Raw genomic sequence first — 15035 nt, forward strand, 5'->3', positions numbered from 1 at the left:
AATAAAAACCTTAAAAAATTTTTTAAAAATGGAGGCAGCCTAAGTCCTCTTTGAGAAGGACCATTCTTACACAGCACAGCAGTGCTCGGCTAGTAGAAGCCATGTCTCTGGAGCTATTCTAAGGAGTACGAGAATCCTCAGAGTAAAACAAAGTCTTTCCACATTGGCAGTCCCCAACAAGAGCTTCTGGGGATAGGGCGGGGACATTTGCTTGGATTGCAAATATGTAAGGAAGACAGATTGCGGCTGGCAGGTCTATCTGTACAGTGGGGTGCCCTGACATGTCTTTGAGGACTGGCAGAAGATGAGCTATAAAACATGTAATAGGAAGGACGCCGAATCCACAGGGAAGGCTGCGGAGCCATGAACTGAAATGTTTCCAGGGGCGCTTGAGCGTCCGACTTCCGCTCAGGTCATGCTCTGACGGTTGGTGGGTTGGAGCCCCGCGTCGGGCTGTGTGTGTGGAGTCTGTGACTCCCTCTCTCACGCTGTCTCTACCTCTCTCTCAAAAATAAACTTTTTAAAAAACATTAAAAAAAAATCTGTTTCCAGGGGGGACCTGGAACATATATCCAGGTATAGGGTGGGAAAGGGATCTAAGGCTAAATGTTAATTGCTCTTTCCCTAAACTGTGCCCCATATTGGAAGTCCCAGCAGCACTTGTATCTTCAAAAGCCAAACCACAATTAGAAAACAAAACAACTTGCAAGCACTTACTTTGCCAATCCACTAGCTCATTTAATTATCAAACCTCAAAAGCCCTTTGAAGTTGGTATCACTATTACACCCAGTTAGCAGATAAGGAAACAGGCAAAGAAATGTGCTGCTCCTCCCACAGCTAAGAAGAGGTACAGCGGGCCTAGGTAGTCAATAGTTTCAACCAATACACGATTGGCTGTTCAAGTGATGGGCCCCAGCCGTCTCCCCACTGCAGCGCAGCCACAGAACCCAGGCAGCTTTGGCGCATGTGGAGCAATGGTCCCTTCAAATACCTGAAAGGGCCGCCGGAAGCGGCAAATGCCAGGGAACCCTGCGTGATTCGCAGGATGCAACTCTGTGGCCCGAGCCGGCTCCACGACATCCCCCGGAGGAGCGACCGCGAGGGGGCGCTGCAGGGCCCGCGGCTGGAGCCGGTGACTCTGGCTCGGAGTTTCCCAGACAAGAGACGGTGGCGGTCGGCGCCGGGCTAGGGAACCACGGAGGCCGGGAAGTTTTCAGGTTCCTAGAGAGGAGGGGAAACGGCCCTACGTGCTTCCGGCGGAGCGGGTCCTAAGCTTTCCCGGGAGCACGGGCTGGTCGCCTTCTCGCGCGTTCGCTGCGTCTGGGGCGCGCGACGCCCGTGGTCGCCTGGGCTCCGGGTCCGGGGAACGAGTTCTTCAATACCCGGTTCTCCAGTCCCTGGGCCTCTGTGGTGAGGCGGTCGGTACCAGGATTCAGGGAGCCCCTGGCGGGCAGAGGGCGTTTGCGGGGTGCCCGGCAGCAGGGTCCTACCCGTCCTCGAAGCCCGAGGGCGCTGCGTGACACGGGGACCCACCATGCTCCAGCTCACGTGGCACCAGGTGAGCGCGCATCCTCTCTGCCTCCGTCTCCCGCCCTGCCCACCTTGACCAGCCCTCCCTCCCTCTAACGCCGCGAGACCCGACCGAGCGAGCCGCTGTCAGTCAGCCTGCGTCCAGAGGGAGTTGTCCCGGCGTCCCGGGCCTGGGGTCCTTGGGCCCAGCGTTGGTAGAAACGAGACTGGACCCAAATTTAAAGCCACAAGAAAGGCTTTATTGGGGCTTATGCTCGAACACGGGAGAGCAGCCCAAGGGAAAGAACCCGCAGGCTGACTCTCCGAGGAGAGGTCAGGGGGAGTGTTTTTAGAGATACTTAGGTGGGAAGAGGGTGCTGTCTATGCGGGTAGGAGCAGGGATTTATTAGCACCTGCGCACCGAAAGGTCATGCATCGCATGCGTAATGAACATGTTATATCTCCACCCCCGGGCATGATTTTTAGTATTATGATGAGGGGGAAAGTGGTGGAGGTTCGTCCCTGGGGTGGATCTTGGAGCACAGTGGTTTGGACCGGTCTGGGTTTGCTCCTCGGCCGTCGCTTTGCTCTGCAAAAGCGAAGTACAAATAGGCGGTAGGGAGTTCTGCAAAAAAGCGCTAACTGCCAGCGGGCAGCGGAGTCTCCCAGGTGCACATGGGGCCTGTTCCCAGGGTTCCTCACGGTTTCCCAGGCTTGTATCTTTCATTTTGGATCTGTCACCATCAGGTGTGTTTGGACAGGGGAGGAGGAGTTGAGTAGGATGGACCGATGAGAATGCCCAAACGAAGACAATCAGGGTGGAAAAACAAGTGTAGTGGATGGATTGGGATACATTTGGCAATCGAGGCTGAGAAGTAGAAATTGACTACAAAGTGGAAATTTGCATCATTGCATACAGCGAATACCCTTTTCACTTCTGACGGCAAATTGAAGTCCTTCCTTGGATAAAGTAATTCTAGTATTGTTATTATTTTTTGGTAGATTCCATTGGATTTTTACACAGACATGTCATCTACAAATAAAGACAATTTTATTTCTTTCTTTCCTGTCTGGATACCTTTTATCTCTTTTTCTTGCCTAACTGCACTAGCTCTAGCTAGTTCTAGCCTCCATTTCAATGTTTAGTAGCCGTGGTGAGAGCAGCTATCTTTGTCTTATTCTTGACCTTAGGGCAAGCATTCAATATTTCACCATTAAGTATCATCTTCACCATGGGTGGGTCCTCCCCGGCCACCTCTCCCGTAAGTGCCCTTTATCAGATTGAGAAAGTTCTCTTCTATGCCTAGCTTCCTGCAGGAATGGATGTTGAATTTTGACAAATGTTTTTTCTATGTTGGTTTAGAGGATTATATGATTTTTCTGTTTTACTTTCTTAATATGGCAAATTACATTGATTTTTTTTCCCAAATATTCAACCAACCTTGCAGTCCTTGGATAAAAACTACTTGTTCATGCTATATTATTCTTTGACTGTATTTTGGATTCTATTTTGTTAAATTTTTGTTTAGAATTTTTGCATCTATGTTTGTAAGAGGTATTGATCTTCAGTTTTCTTTTCTTGTAATGTCCTTGTCCCATAGAATGAGTTGGGAAGTATTCCATTCTCTTCAATATTTGGAAGAACTTGCATAGAACTGATTACATTTCTTCATTAGGTGTTTGGTAACCAGTGAAATCATCTAGGTGTGGAGTTTTCTTTCTGACAAGTTTTAAAATACCGTTTCAGTTCCTTTGTAGATACAGGGGTGTTTTGTTTCTCCTTGAATGAGTGTTGGTGATTTGTGTCTTTCAAGGAATTTGTCTAAGCTGTGGACATTAATGGCATAAAGTTGTTCATAATAATTCCTTATTATCCTTCTATTATCTGTAGTGGCCATCTTTTTTATAACAAATATTGTTGATTTATTTCTTCTCTCTTTTTCTGATTAATCTGACCAGAGATTTGTAAATTGCATTGGTCTTCACAAAGAACTAGTTTTTCGTTTTGCTGATTTTTTTCTCCATTTTTCTGTTTTATATCACTGATTTCCACTTGGATCTTTGTTCTGCTAAGTTTGTGTTAAATTTATTATTTCTCTAGATTCTAAAGGTGAATCTGAGGTCACTGAAGACCTTTTTTTCTTTTTAAATTTTGTAACACAGGCATTTAATACTATAAATTTCTTCCTAAGTACTGCTTTAGCACCATCCCTCGTTTCGGTACATTGTATTTTCATTTTCATTTAGCTCAGAATACTTTCTGAATTCTTTTGTTTTGTTCTTTGATCTATGTGTTATTTAGATATGTGTTGTATAGGGGCGCCTGGGTGGCTTAGTCGGTTAAGCGTCCGACTTTCGCTTAGGTCATGATCTCGCGGTTCGTGGGTTCGAGCCCCGCGTCAGGCTCTGTGCTGACTGCCAGCTCAGAGCCTGGAGCCTGTTTCAGTCTGTGACTCCCTCTCTCTCTGACCCTCCCCTGCTCACGCTGTCTCTCTCTCTCTCAGAAATAAAACATTAAAAAAAAAAAAAAATTTAGATATGTGTTGTATAGTTCATAAGTATTTGGAAATTTTCCTTGTGTCTCTGTTATTTCTAATTTATTTATTTAAAAATTTTTTAATGTTTATTTATTTTTGAGAGAGAGACAGAGGTGAGCTGGGGAGGGGCAGAAAGAGAGGGAGACACAGAATCCAGAGCAGGCTCCAGGCTCTGAGCTGTCAGTATGAGCCCGATGCGGGGCTAGAACTCAGGAACTGTGAGATCATGACCTGAGCTGAAGTTGGACGCTAAACTGACTGAGCCACTCAGGCACCCCTCTGTTATTTCTAATTTAATTCTGTTGTGGTTAGTGAACATTCTTTGTATGACTTGATCCTTTTGATTTCTTCTTTATAGCCCAGAGTATGGTCTACCTTTTAAAAGGTTCCTTGGACACCTGAAAAGAATGTTTATTTTGCTGTTGTGGGTGGGGTGCTCTGTAAATGACCACTGAGTCAAGTTGGATAATAGTATTGTTCATGTTTGCTACATCTTTGTTGAGAGGGCTTATGGAAATTTCCAGTTACAATTATGGGTTTGTCTCTCTGTGGAGCTCTCCCCACTGTGGTGTTCTGTCCCGTACACTCCCGCTGTCTTGGTCTCCTCAGAATCCACCAGAGAATCTGCCAGGCTTTGCCTCATGTCCCCCTCCCTGTGTTACAGCCCGGAAACCCTTCCAAGGAAGAAGCGTGGGGACTCTTAGGGCTTACCTCTTTATCTCCCATCTCTTGGGGACACTGTCCCTTGTTGCCGTTTGCCACTAACCTGGGCACTTGCTTGATGTAATTTGTCTTGTTTTGGTTTAGGCAGGATAAACCCGATCCCTTTGACTCCATCTGGATGAGAAGCAGAAGTTTTCACTCTCAGCATTTTTAAAAACATTGTCCTGTTTGGGGCACCCTGCTGGCTCAGTCAGTAGAGCGTGTGACTCTTGATCTTGGGGTTGTAAGTTTGAGCCCTGCATTGGGTGTAGAGATTACTTAAAAAAAAATCTTTAAAAAAATAAAGACAAAACAAAACAAAAGATTTTCCTGTTTGTTTTCATCAGGTAGTCTGTTGCCGTCTCAACTCCCCAGCCCTCTTGTATGTGTTGTGTTTCCTGCTCTGAAAGTCTTTAGAGGTTTTTATTTTTTTTAAATGTTTGTTTATTTGAGAGAGAGAAGTGAAATTAATAAGAGTCGGATGTGGGGCGCCTGGGTGGCTTAGTCGGTTAAGCGTCCGACTTTCTCTTAGGTCATGATCTCCCGGTCCATGGGTTCGAGCCCCGCGTCGGGCTCTGTGCTGACAACTAGCTCAGAGCTTGGAGCCTGTTTCCGATTCTGTATCTCCCTCTTTCTCTGACCCTCCCTTGCTCCGTCTGTCTCTCTCTCTCCTAGAAATAAATAAAAATATTAAAAAAAAAAAAAGAGTCAGATGCTTAACGAATGAGCCAGCCAGTCTCCCCTAGGTTTTTTTTTTTTTTTTTTTAATATTTTTATTTATTTCTGAGAGAGAGAGACAGACGGAGCAAGGGAGGGTCAGAGAAAGAGGGAGATACAGAATCGGAAACAGGCTCCAAGCTCTGAGCTAGTTGTCAGCACAGAGCCCAACATGGGGCTCAAACCCACGAACCGTGAGATCACGACCNTCCCCTGTTCCTGGTGTTTTTAAACAGATAGAATATTTTATCAAGTTTTAAAAAGCAGAGCACACTTTAAAAACCCGGAACTCATCCTTGGTTTTGTATGATGATCAGCCTCCTTTTTGTTTGCGTCCCCCTCCGCCAGCAGTTAAGATGCAGCTTTCTCTGCTCTTCTGATTTAGTCACTATTCGTCCTAAGATTCTGTCCATGCCCCTAGTTTACTCTCACTCTTCTCTTGGGCCTTTGTGTTATTGTCACTTTAGGGAGATTAGGGAGGGAGTAAAGTGCTATGGGCTATGTTTATATAGCTGTGCATGTACACACAAAACCCAGGCAAAGGAGCCGGAGGGGCCTACGGGCACGTAGCCCAGGGCCGGGCCGACTCGGCAGAGATCAGCAGGTGAAGGAAGGGGCTGTTTGTGGGGATGACCGCAAAGGGGTGCACTGAGTCTTGGGCTCGCCTGTTGCCGAGGGCAATGCTGGCCGCAGGCTGGCTCCCGCGGGGAGGAGGGGGCACAGGAGAGCTGCCTTGTCAATGCCACCACCCCCAGTGAGTCTCTGCCCCGATACTTAGGCTCCTCTGGCCTCACACGGGCCTTGAGCAGGAACCTATTGTTTCAGGAGCCAGTGACGTTTGAGGACGTGGCTGTGTACTTCTCCCAGAATGAGTGGGTGATCCTAGACCCTTCCCAGAGGGCTTTGTACCGGGAGGTGATGCTGGAGAATTACGCAAATGTGGCTTCTCTGGGTAAGACGTCTCTGCTTGCTGTTGTCTCCCTCTGCTCTTTGTGCATCTGGTTTCTTCCTTAGACATTATGGCCTCTCTGACCCTCATGGGCGGTCGCTATGAAGGCTGAGCTCCCCAGAGGCTACTGGGTGGGGAGAGTTTCAGATCCTCAGGTTTTGAAACCTGCTGTGCCTCTGGCTCTGGGAGGGACTCTCCCATGCGTGGAGGGAAAGGGAGAGCTCTTGGGAGCTCGGTAGGGCCCTTTGGCTTCAGTCTTTCAAGTTCTCTGAAGAAGATCTGGGGGTGAATGGGGGGTTATTCCAGGACTCCAGCCCCTTCTGTGGGGGTTTTCTGTCCTCTGGATGGCATAGGCTGACTTCTCTTCATTTCCCTCCCTGGCTCAGTGAATGAAGAAAGATAAAGACAGCCAAGAGGGGACGCTGTTTCCTGATTCCCTTTATCTTTTGTTCCTGTTTCTTTCTCCTGGGCAGCTTTTCTCTTCACCAGACCTGCTCTGGTCTCCCAGCTGGAGCGAGGGGAGCTGCCGTGGGGCCCGGAGCCCTGGGAAACTGCGGGCAGGGAAGCCCTCGGAGGCTTCTGTCCAGGTGAGCATGAGAACTTACTGGCTGCCTTTTCTGCTTGGCCTGCTTGCTGATTTTCACATTTCAGTGTGTATGAAGTGCTTCTTCTCTTGTGAGACTGTCTTCTTTCCTCTGGAATCGTTCCATGTGATTCTGCGTCCATGGTGGTAGCCACCCACCAAATGAGGAAGGCCAGTCTCCTCCGAGAAAGGTATGGCTGTGAGATTTCTTTGCATGTTCCTCTTTGCCTCTCCACCTCACCACCTGCTCAGGGATGCCGACTGACTCAGCAGCTGTTGAACCATGACCGCTCGAGTCCTGTCTTGTGGAAACTGAACTTTTCCACCTGTTTGTTTTTGCAAAGATGAGAATGTCAGCCATCTTGGAGGGAAAATAGACTTCTAGGGCCTCTCTGGCCATCCACAGCTTCAGAGTACATTATTTATATGGGAAAAGTTTTTTGTAATGTTTATTTATTTATTTTTGAGAAAGAGAGAGAGAGAGGGAGAGAGAGTCAGCAGGGGAGAGATGGAAGAGGGAGACAGAATCCCAGGCAGGCTTCACGCTGTCAGCAGAGAGCCCATTGCCGGGCTTGAAGCCATGAACAGTTGAGATCATGACCTGAGCTGAAACCAAGAGTCAGGTGCTTTCCCGACTGAGCCACCTAGGTGCCCTGGGAAATTTTAATTTTCAAAGAGAGAGAGAGAGCGAGCAAGGGAGGTACTGAAAGAGGGAGAGAGAGAAAACCCCAAGCAGGCTCCTCACTGTCAGCACAGAGCCTGATGTGGGGCTTGAACCTATGAACCGTGAGATCATGACCTGAGCTGAAACCAAGAGTCAGACACTCAACCGATGGAGCCACCTAGATGCCCCACATTTTTTTTTAAAGTAAACTCTCTGCCCCTCCTGGGGCTCAAACTCATGATCCTGAGATCAACTGTTGCATGCTCTACCAACTGAGCCAGCCAGTCAATTATGAGTTCCCAAACACTGACTTAAATAAAAATAAAAAATAAAATTTTATAATTTTAAAAATTATTTAAAAATAAAGAAAATTATTTTCCTAATGGAGATTTTCACACATACGCAGACACCAACACAACACACTTCGTTTCCCTTGCTTCTGCAGCCACCTGAAGCATGTCATCTTCCCCTCCACTTAAGAAAACTTTTATTTTAACAGCTGAACTTTTGAAGCAAAACTTGTCACAAAAGAAAGGTGAACGACTTCCTCATTTTGAAAGGTATTGATACAAAAATTAAAAATAACATACTGTATATTTTTGCCTCTGTTATTCTGTTTTACCCCTTCTCTGCCTATTAAAATTTGTGGGCTCTTGAGACTTCACAGAGAATGGCCATTAAGAATGCACAACTCCCTGGCTACTCCCATCCTTGGGTTAAAATTGTGCCTTTCAGATATGATCCCAGGACTTCAGGCTCTCTGGATAAACAGTGTTTTCCAAACTGTTTGCTTCTTGACACATGAGGTTGCCCTGGCCTAGTGCTAAAGGTCATATTAGCCTGCGGAAGGCCTTCATAGCAGAGGGAAAATAGCCTTAGGCTTTCTCTGTCTGGTTAGTTTTAGGATTTCACGTTCCTACTGTCACATTAAACCGTATATACAGCCTGTACAGTCTTTTAGGAAAATCACAAGAGTCATTACCGGGTCCTGTCTGAGGCTTTTGCCCATTGTTAGAAGGGTTCTTCACATGTGCGGTGCTCTTTTATTTTAGAGGCAAGGCTCCAAATCTCCTTTCCTTCCAGCTGACGTGGTGTTAGCCCTGCACGGTCCCCTTAGTCACACCGTGGGAGCCTGCTGCTTTACGAGAGCCACCTTCACCAGACAGAGATCATTCTCTTCTCAAAGATTACAACATGGATAGTGTTGTAAAACATAAGCATCTCGTAAGGAGTTTCAGTTGTGGGACCTTTGTGGTCTGAGGTGCTTGATCTGCCCTTTCTTGAACCTGGTGGCCTTCCTCTGACCTCAGGGTCTCTAGCGGCCCCTTCTCTCTGTCCGCCCTCTTATCCAGCCCGTTCACTTGGGAGAAAGCCACTGGTCTTCCTGCCCTAGTAGGTAACACTCTTTGCTGTTTTCTAGTCTTTTCCCTCCTTGTGGGAATGCCTCCCGGCCTTGCTTGCCTCCACCCGTGGAGTCTTCATTTCACTCGTGGGGCTTTGCTGTGTGGTGATGTTTGGTAGCCATTTTGTGTGCGTATTAGAAAATAGCCACATGGTCAGGGTAGATTAGAACCACTTGCTCCTGTTTCCCCTTCAGCACAAGGAGTTTCTTTTTGCAACATCAGAGGCTGACACTTGTGTGTTTTTGTTTTTGTTTTGTGATACCAGGGGGTGAGACCAGAGCTGAGAAGGAAGAATCGACTCCAAAGGAACACATTTCCGAAGAAACAGAGTCCCACAGACTGACGTTAGGAGGGCTGCCGGGGGACGTTCCCCAGCACTTGGACTTCGGGAGCAGCCTAGAGCAGCAGCAGGGTCACTGCACAGCTAAGAAGACAAAGTCAAAGAGGGGAGCTTTCCCAGACGGGGTGGCCAGCTCTCGCGAGGCCTGCACCGTGGAGAGTGTGGAGAAGTGGGAGCAATTTGGGGAAGATGTTAGTGTTGGCACACGACTCACTGCGGATCAGGCAGTTCCTAGTGGTCAGAGATCATATGAATGTAGAAAATGTGGCAGATATTTCAGTCGAATGGCAGATTTTCAGGGATGTCACGCTGATGAAAGGTCTTTTAAGTGCAAAGAATGTGGAAAAGCCTTCAGATATAACTCATTACTAGTTCGGCATCAGGTAATTCACACTGGAAAGAAACCATTTAAATGTAAAGAATGTGGGAAAGGTTTAAGTTCGGACACCGCCTTGATTCAGCATCAGAGAATCCACACTGGAGAAAAGCCCTATGAATGTAAGGAGTGCGGCAAGGCCTTCATCAGCAGCTCCGTGTACCTCCAGCACCAGAGATTCCACACGGGGGAGAAGCTCTATGAGTGTAACGAATGTTGGAAGACTTTCAGCTGTAGCTCGAGCTTTATTGTCCATCAGAGAGTGCACACTGGGGAGAGACACTACGAGTGTAAAGAGTGTGGGAAACGATTAAGTTCCCCCACGGCCTTGACTCAGCACCAGCGCATTCACACGGGGGAGAAACCTTTCGAATGTAAGGAGTGCGGGAAGGCCTTCAGTCAGAAAATCACCCTGGTCCAGCACGAGCGAGTTCACACTGGCGAGAAACCGTACGAGTGTGAGGTGTGCGGGAAAACCTTCAGCTGGTGTGGGCGATTCACCCTGCATCGGAAACTGCACACGCAGAAGATACCTGTGCAGGAGTAGGGCCGTCTGCGGCGGGGGGCGCTGCGCCTCCTTGGTTCTCATCGTTCTCATGCTCTTCACGAGCACGCTCTTTACAGGGAGAAAGGAAACAAACCCCCAAAGGCACAAGCGTACAAGAAATGTAACTGGCTGATCCCTCGTGGGGTTAGTGGTGTCCCTGAGTGCCCCGCCCTGAGATGGATGAGGGAGGGATGTGTGGGAGGACCTGCATCAGAGAACACCACTGTGAATGATCAGGCTTAAGGAGGAGATCGTAAAAAGTTTCTAGACATGACAAAAGATCAGGAATACAAATGCGTTGGGCTTCGTAACAGCAGGCTTGAAAGTTAGAGGACAGTGGTGTATGCCTTCCAAATTCTAAGGGAAAATAACTTCTGCCCAGAATTCAGCATCCTCAAGTGTGAGTTTAGTATAAGGTATTTCAGACCTTTTGGGTTTTGAGTGTTTTTTGCCCATGCATCCCTTCTCAGGTGTGCAACAGCAAACAAGGGGTCAATGAGAAAAGAATGGACACCCTGTCACCATCTGTATATTAGGAGTCCCCTAAACTCAGAAACAAAGGGCCCTTGTCCGTGTGGAGCCGTGTGCACGGTGGAGGACATTCCTAGTAGGGTGTACATTTTCAGAGACCTACCTCAGGTGCAGGGCCCACCCACGCTACATACTCTTTAGTTACTTACCACCACTCAAGTTGCATTCTGTGCCTTTGCAGAAGTTGGGGTGTATGTACCCTATGAGTCAGATGCAAGGCCCTATCAAATTCATCCATCTCAATGCTGTTCTTTATCGTGGAAAAAGTGGCCATTATTTTCTGTTACGTGTGGACGCAAGGGGAGGTGTAAATGTGTTCTGTCATAGCATCCCTCTTTTGCAAGCTCCTTGATTTTACCCAGTGCAGGAAGCAGAGTAGTGGGTAATAATACCGAGATGGGCAGACTTTGTTATGAGTCCAGGTGTGTTAGCTTGGTTAAGTTACAGACACCACTAATTTCCTTAGTAAAATCTGGATGACCGTCTACCTCATATGTTTGTGTTGAGGATTCACTGCATTAATACACGCCATAGTGCTTCGAACAAGGAGTAGAATGTAATAAACAAAAGTGTTATTTATTATTATAGTAACATTGCCGAGCTCTGGCTTCTGTATACTCCTGTGAAGCAGTCACCACAGTCAAGGTTATAAATATCCGTAACCCCCTAAACATTGCTTGTGCCCCTCTCCCAGCTTCCACAGCAGCTGCTGATCAGCTGTCAATTTGGATAAGTTTTGCTTCTCTAGGATTTTATATAAATATTATATTGTATGTACTCTTATTTTTGGCCTGGTGTCCTTTAACTCAGCATAATTATTTTGAGATTCACCCATGTTGCGTGTGCATTATATCTGGTTGTTTTCTCTTTTTCTTTTCTTTCTCTCTCTTCCCCTCCCTCCCTCCGTCTCTCCCTCCATCCCTTCCTAGCAGTATTACACTATGGATATACCAAAATTTGTCCATTTATCTCTTGATGCCCATTTGGGCTGATTCCAGTTTTTGGTTATTATAAATAAAGCTGCTATGAACATTTGTGTTTTAAGTCTTTGTAATGACATATGCTTTTATTTTTCTTGGGTAAGTAGGAGTGGAATGCCTGGGTCATAAGGTAAGTATATATTTACATTTTTAAGAATCTTCAAAACTTGTTGAAAAGTATCACTTTATATCCCTGCCAGCATTGCATGAGACTTACACTTCCAATACATCTTTGGCTATGCTCAGTATTGCCAGCTTTTAAATTTTAGGTATTCTAATAGTGTAATGCTGTCTGACGATTTTAATTTGCATTTCCCTAATGACTAATGATATTGAGCATATTTACATGTGTTTATTTGCCTTCCATTATGTCTTAGGTCAGGTGTCCATATCTTTTGCTTGTGTTTTTATTGGGTTGTTTTCTTTCTTTTTTAAGTGTTTATTTATTTTGAGAGAGAATGAGCACCTGAGAAGGGGAGGGGCAGAGAGAGTGAGAATGAGAAAGAGAGAGAGAATCCCAAGCAGGCTTTGTGCTATCAACATGGACCCTGACCTAGGGCTCAGTTTCATGAATTGTGAGATCATGACCAGAGCTGAAATCAAGCGTCAGAGGCTTAATCGCTTAATCCAGGTGCCCCTGGATTGTTTTCTTTCTTTTTCAAAAATTATTTTGTTTTTTGTTTGTTTATCTTGAGAGAGAGGAAAAGTGTGAGGGGAGAAGGGCAGAGAGAGGGAGAGAGAATCCCAAGCAGGCTCTACACTTAGTGCAGATCCTGCCTTGCAGCTCGATCCCCTGAATTTGAGATTGTGGCCTGAACTGAAATCAAGAGTCAGAAGCTTAACTGACTGAGCCACTCAGGCACCCCTGGGTTTTTTCTTTTTGGGTTGTTTATCCATAAATTGTGGCTACAAGTCTTTTTTCAGATATGTGATTTCTAAACCTCTTCTCCCAGCATGTGGCTTGTCTTTTGATTCTCTTAGCCTTTTGAAGAGCTGAAGAGTTGAATATTGGTGAGGTCCAATATATGTTTGTTCTTTTATGGATTATGCTTTCAGTGTCATATTTAAGAAATCTTTGCCTTACTCAAGTTTGTAAGGATTTTCCCTATTTTCCTTCTAGAAGTTTTATTTATTTATTTTTAGTTTATTTAGAAAGAGCATGTGTATATGAGGGGCAGAGAGAGAGGGAGAGAGAATCCCAAGCAGGCCCTGTCCTGTCATCATGGAGCCTGATGCCGGGCAGGGCTTGATCCCACAAACTGTGCAATCCTGACATGAGCCGAAATCAAGAGTCAGATGCTTAACTGAGCCACCCAATGGCCCCTCCTAGAAACTTTATAATTTTAGATTTTATGTTTAGGTCTCTCATCTTTTTAAAATTTTTCATTAAAAGAAAAAAAAATTTTTTTTTTTAAGAGAGTGGCACAGGTAGGGGGGAGAGAGCAGAGGTGGGGAGAGATGCAGGCTTCCATGATGCAGGCTCAGTCCCATGACCCTAGGATCACAACCTAAGTCAAAATCGAGAGTCAGATGCTAAGCCCATTGAGCCACCCAGGCGCCCCTCTTACTGTAGGTTTTATAAGTGTCAAAAGTTTGCCAAAGTTTTGGCCATTCTAGGTCCTTTGCATTTCATGGATTGTAGAATGTTTGTCAGTTTCTACAAAACATCCTCGGATTTTGCTTGAGATTGTATGGAATCTATAGGTCAATTTGGGGAGGGGGGATTCACATCTTTTCATAGTCTTTTGACTCAAAAAACATGGTAAACCTCTCCATTTATTTGGATCTTTATTTCCTCAGCATTTTGTAATTTTTACTATATAGGTTTTCACATCTTTTCTCAGATTTGTCTAAATATATAATTTTTTGATGCTATTACAATAGTAAGTTTCCAAATGTTCATTCATGGTATAGAGAGATCTAACTGACTTTTGTATTTTGGCCTTGTATCATGCCACCCTGCAAAACACACTTATTCTAATAACATTTTTTAAAAAATATTCTGTAGGGTTTTCTAACATTGAAAATCATGTTCATAAATAACCATTTTGCTTTTTTCCAATTCTGGGTTTCTTTTTTTTTTCTTGCCTTATTGCTCTGGCCAGTGGCTGGGGATAGTGTATTTAGGGAGAACCTGTCCCTGTGGCATTGGCCAGGTGAAGGATGTCCAGCTTCAGACTTTTAATTTTGCTGATACATGAGGAAACTCCCTGATAGCTGTAAAGGCTCAAGGTTCCTACCCCTCTGGTTCACCTTGCTGCCTAGCTGCCTATAGGTCAGCACTGCCTGTACTCTGTCCCTCTGGCAAGGCTGTTATGGGAAAAAAATGGGACACTTGTTGCCTGCTCCCAGTTTTCTCCTCTGATTGCCCATGATTCCAGTTATTCTCACAACTTGGGGATTTTTATTTGGGTCTATCAAAGCTTCCTCATTTATTCTCCCTACCCTATGATACCAGATGGAAGAATTTCATGTCCAACACTGTCCACCTTTCAAGCTAGATCTAATTAAAATTTAAGAAAATGTTTATTTTTGAGAGCGAAAGAGAGAGTAAAAGCAGGAGAGGGGCAGAGAGAGAGAGAGGGAGACAGAGCACAGAACCTGACGTGGGGCTCAAACCCATGAACCGTGAGATCATGACCTGAGCCGAAGTTGGATGCTTATTCGACTGAGCCACCCAGGTGCCCCAAGCTAGATCTAATTGTAGTAACTGGCTAATACTTTTTAAGTATTTGTGATGCAGGTGTGTATGTGTGTGTGTACGTCCACCTATATATGTGTCCCCATCTCTAGATTCATAGTATATGTTCATTTTCATAGGTTTAGAGAAGGGACAGTGTGAAAATAGAAGTCCTCACATGCTATTGTCCCTGAAAATCTAATTCACTTATTTAAAACAATTGTATATAAGCTTTACAATAAAAATACCATAGATTTTATAAAATACGTGGGTTCCGTGATACGCAAAATCTCAGTGTTAGGCAGCCTCCATGTGGTCCCCAGTGACTATAATCCTTACATTCATGCCCTTGCTCATCTTGTCTAATACTGATTATGACTGGCCTGTGTTGGTAGGATGTTGAGTTGATGATGGTGTATGACTTCTAAAGCTAGGTCATAATACTAGCTGGCCTCGGCCTTTTTATTTTTTATTTTAAAAAATTATTTTCTTAAGTAAACTCTACACCCAACGAGG

The 15035-nt window shown here is 45.5% G+C and overlaps 1 protein-coding gene across 1 annotated transcript; it reads left to right on the forward strand.

Annotated features, from left to right (window-relative positions):
• The first annotated feature begins 1449 nt into the window (after nt 1-1449).
• ZNF620 (zinc finger protein 620) lies at nt 1450-11891 on the forward strand. The gene is made up of 4 exons (XM_077754333.1): nt 1450-1559; nt 6292-6418; nt 6889-7002; nt 9331-11891. The coding sequence occupies exons 1-4, from the start codon at nt 1536-1538 to the stop codon at nt 10326-10328; spliced, it is 1263 nt and encodes a 420-aa protein (XP_077610459.1). The 5' UTR covers nt 1450-1535; the 3' UTR covers nt 10329-11891.
• Nucleotides 11892-15035: the final 3144 nt, after the last annotated feature.

The sequence above is a fragment of the Crocuta crocuta genome, unplaced genomic scaffold, assembly GCF_008692635.1.
Source record: "Crocuta crocuta isolate KB4526 unplaced genomic scaffold, BGI_CrCroc_1.0 scaffold70, whole genome shotgun sequence".
In the NCBI taxonomy this organism is placed as follows: domain Eukaryota; kingdom Metazoa; phylum Chordata; class Mammalia; order Carnivora; family Hyaenidae; genus Crocuta; species Crocuta crocuta.

Excerpts from the sequence above, each read along its gene's own strand:
- ZNF620 (XM_077754333.1), top strand. The coding sequence starts at position 1,536 with ATGCTCCAGCTCACGTGGCACCAG. Across the intron at positions 1,560-6,291 it reads TCCAGCTCACGTGGCACCAG|GAGCCAGTGACGTTTGAGGA; the intron begins GTGAGCGCGCAT and ends CTATTGTTTCAG. Across the intron at positions 7,003-9,330 it reads CCTCGGAGGCTTCTGTCCAG|GGGGTGAGACCAGAGCTGAG; the intron begins GTGAGCATGAGA and ends TTGTGATACCAG.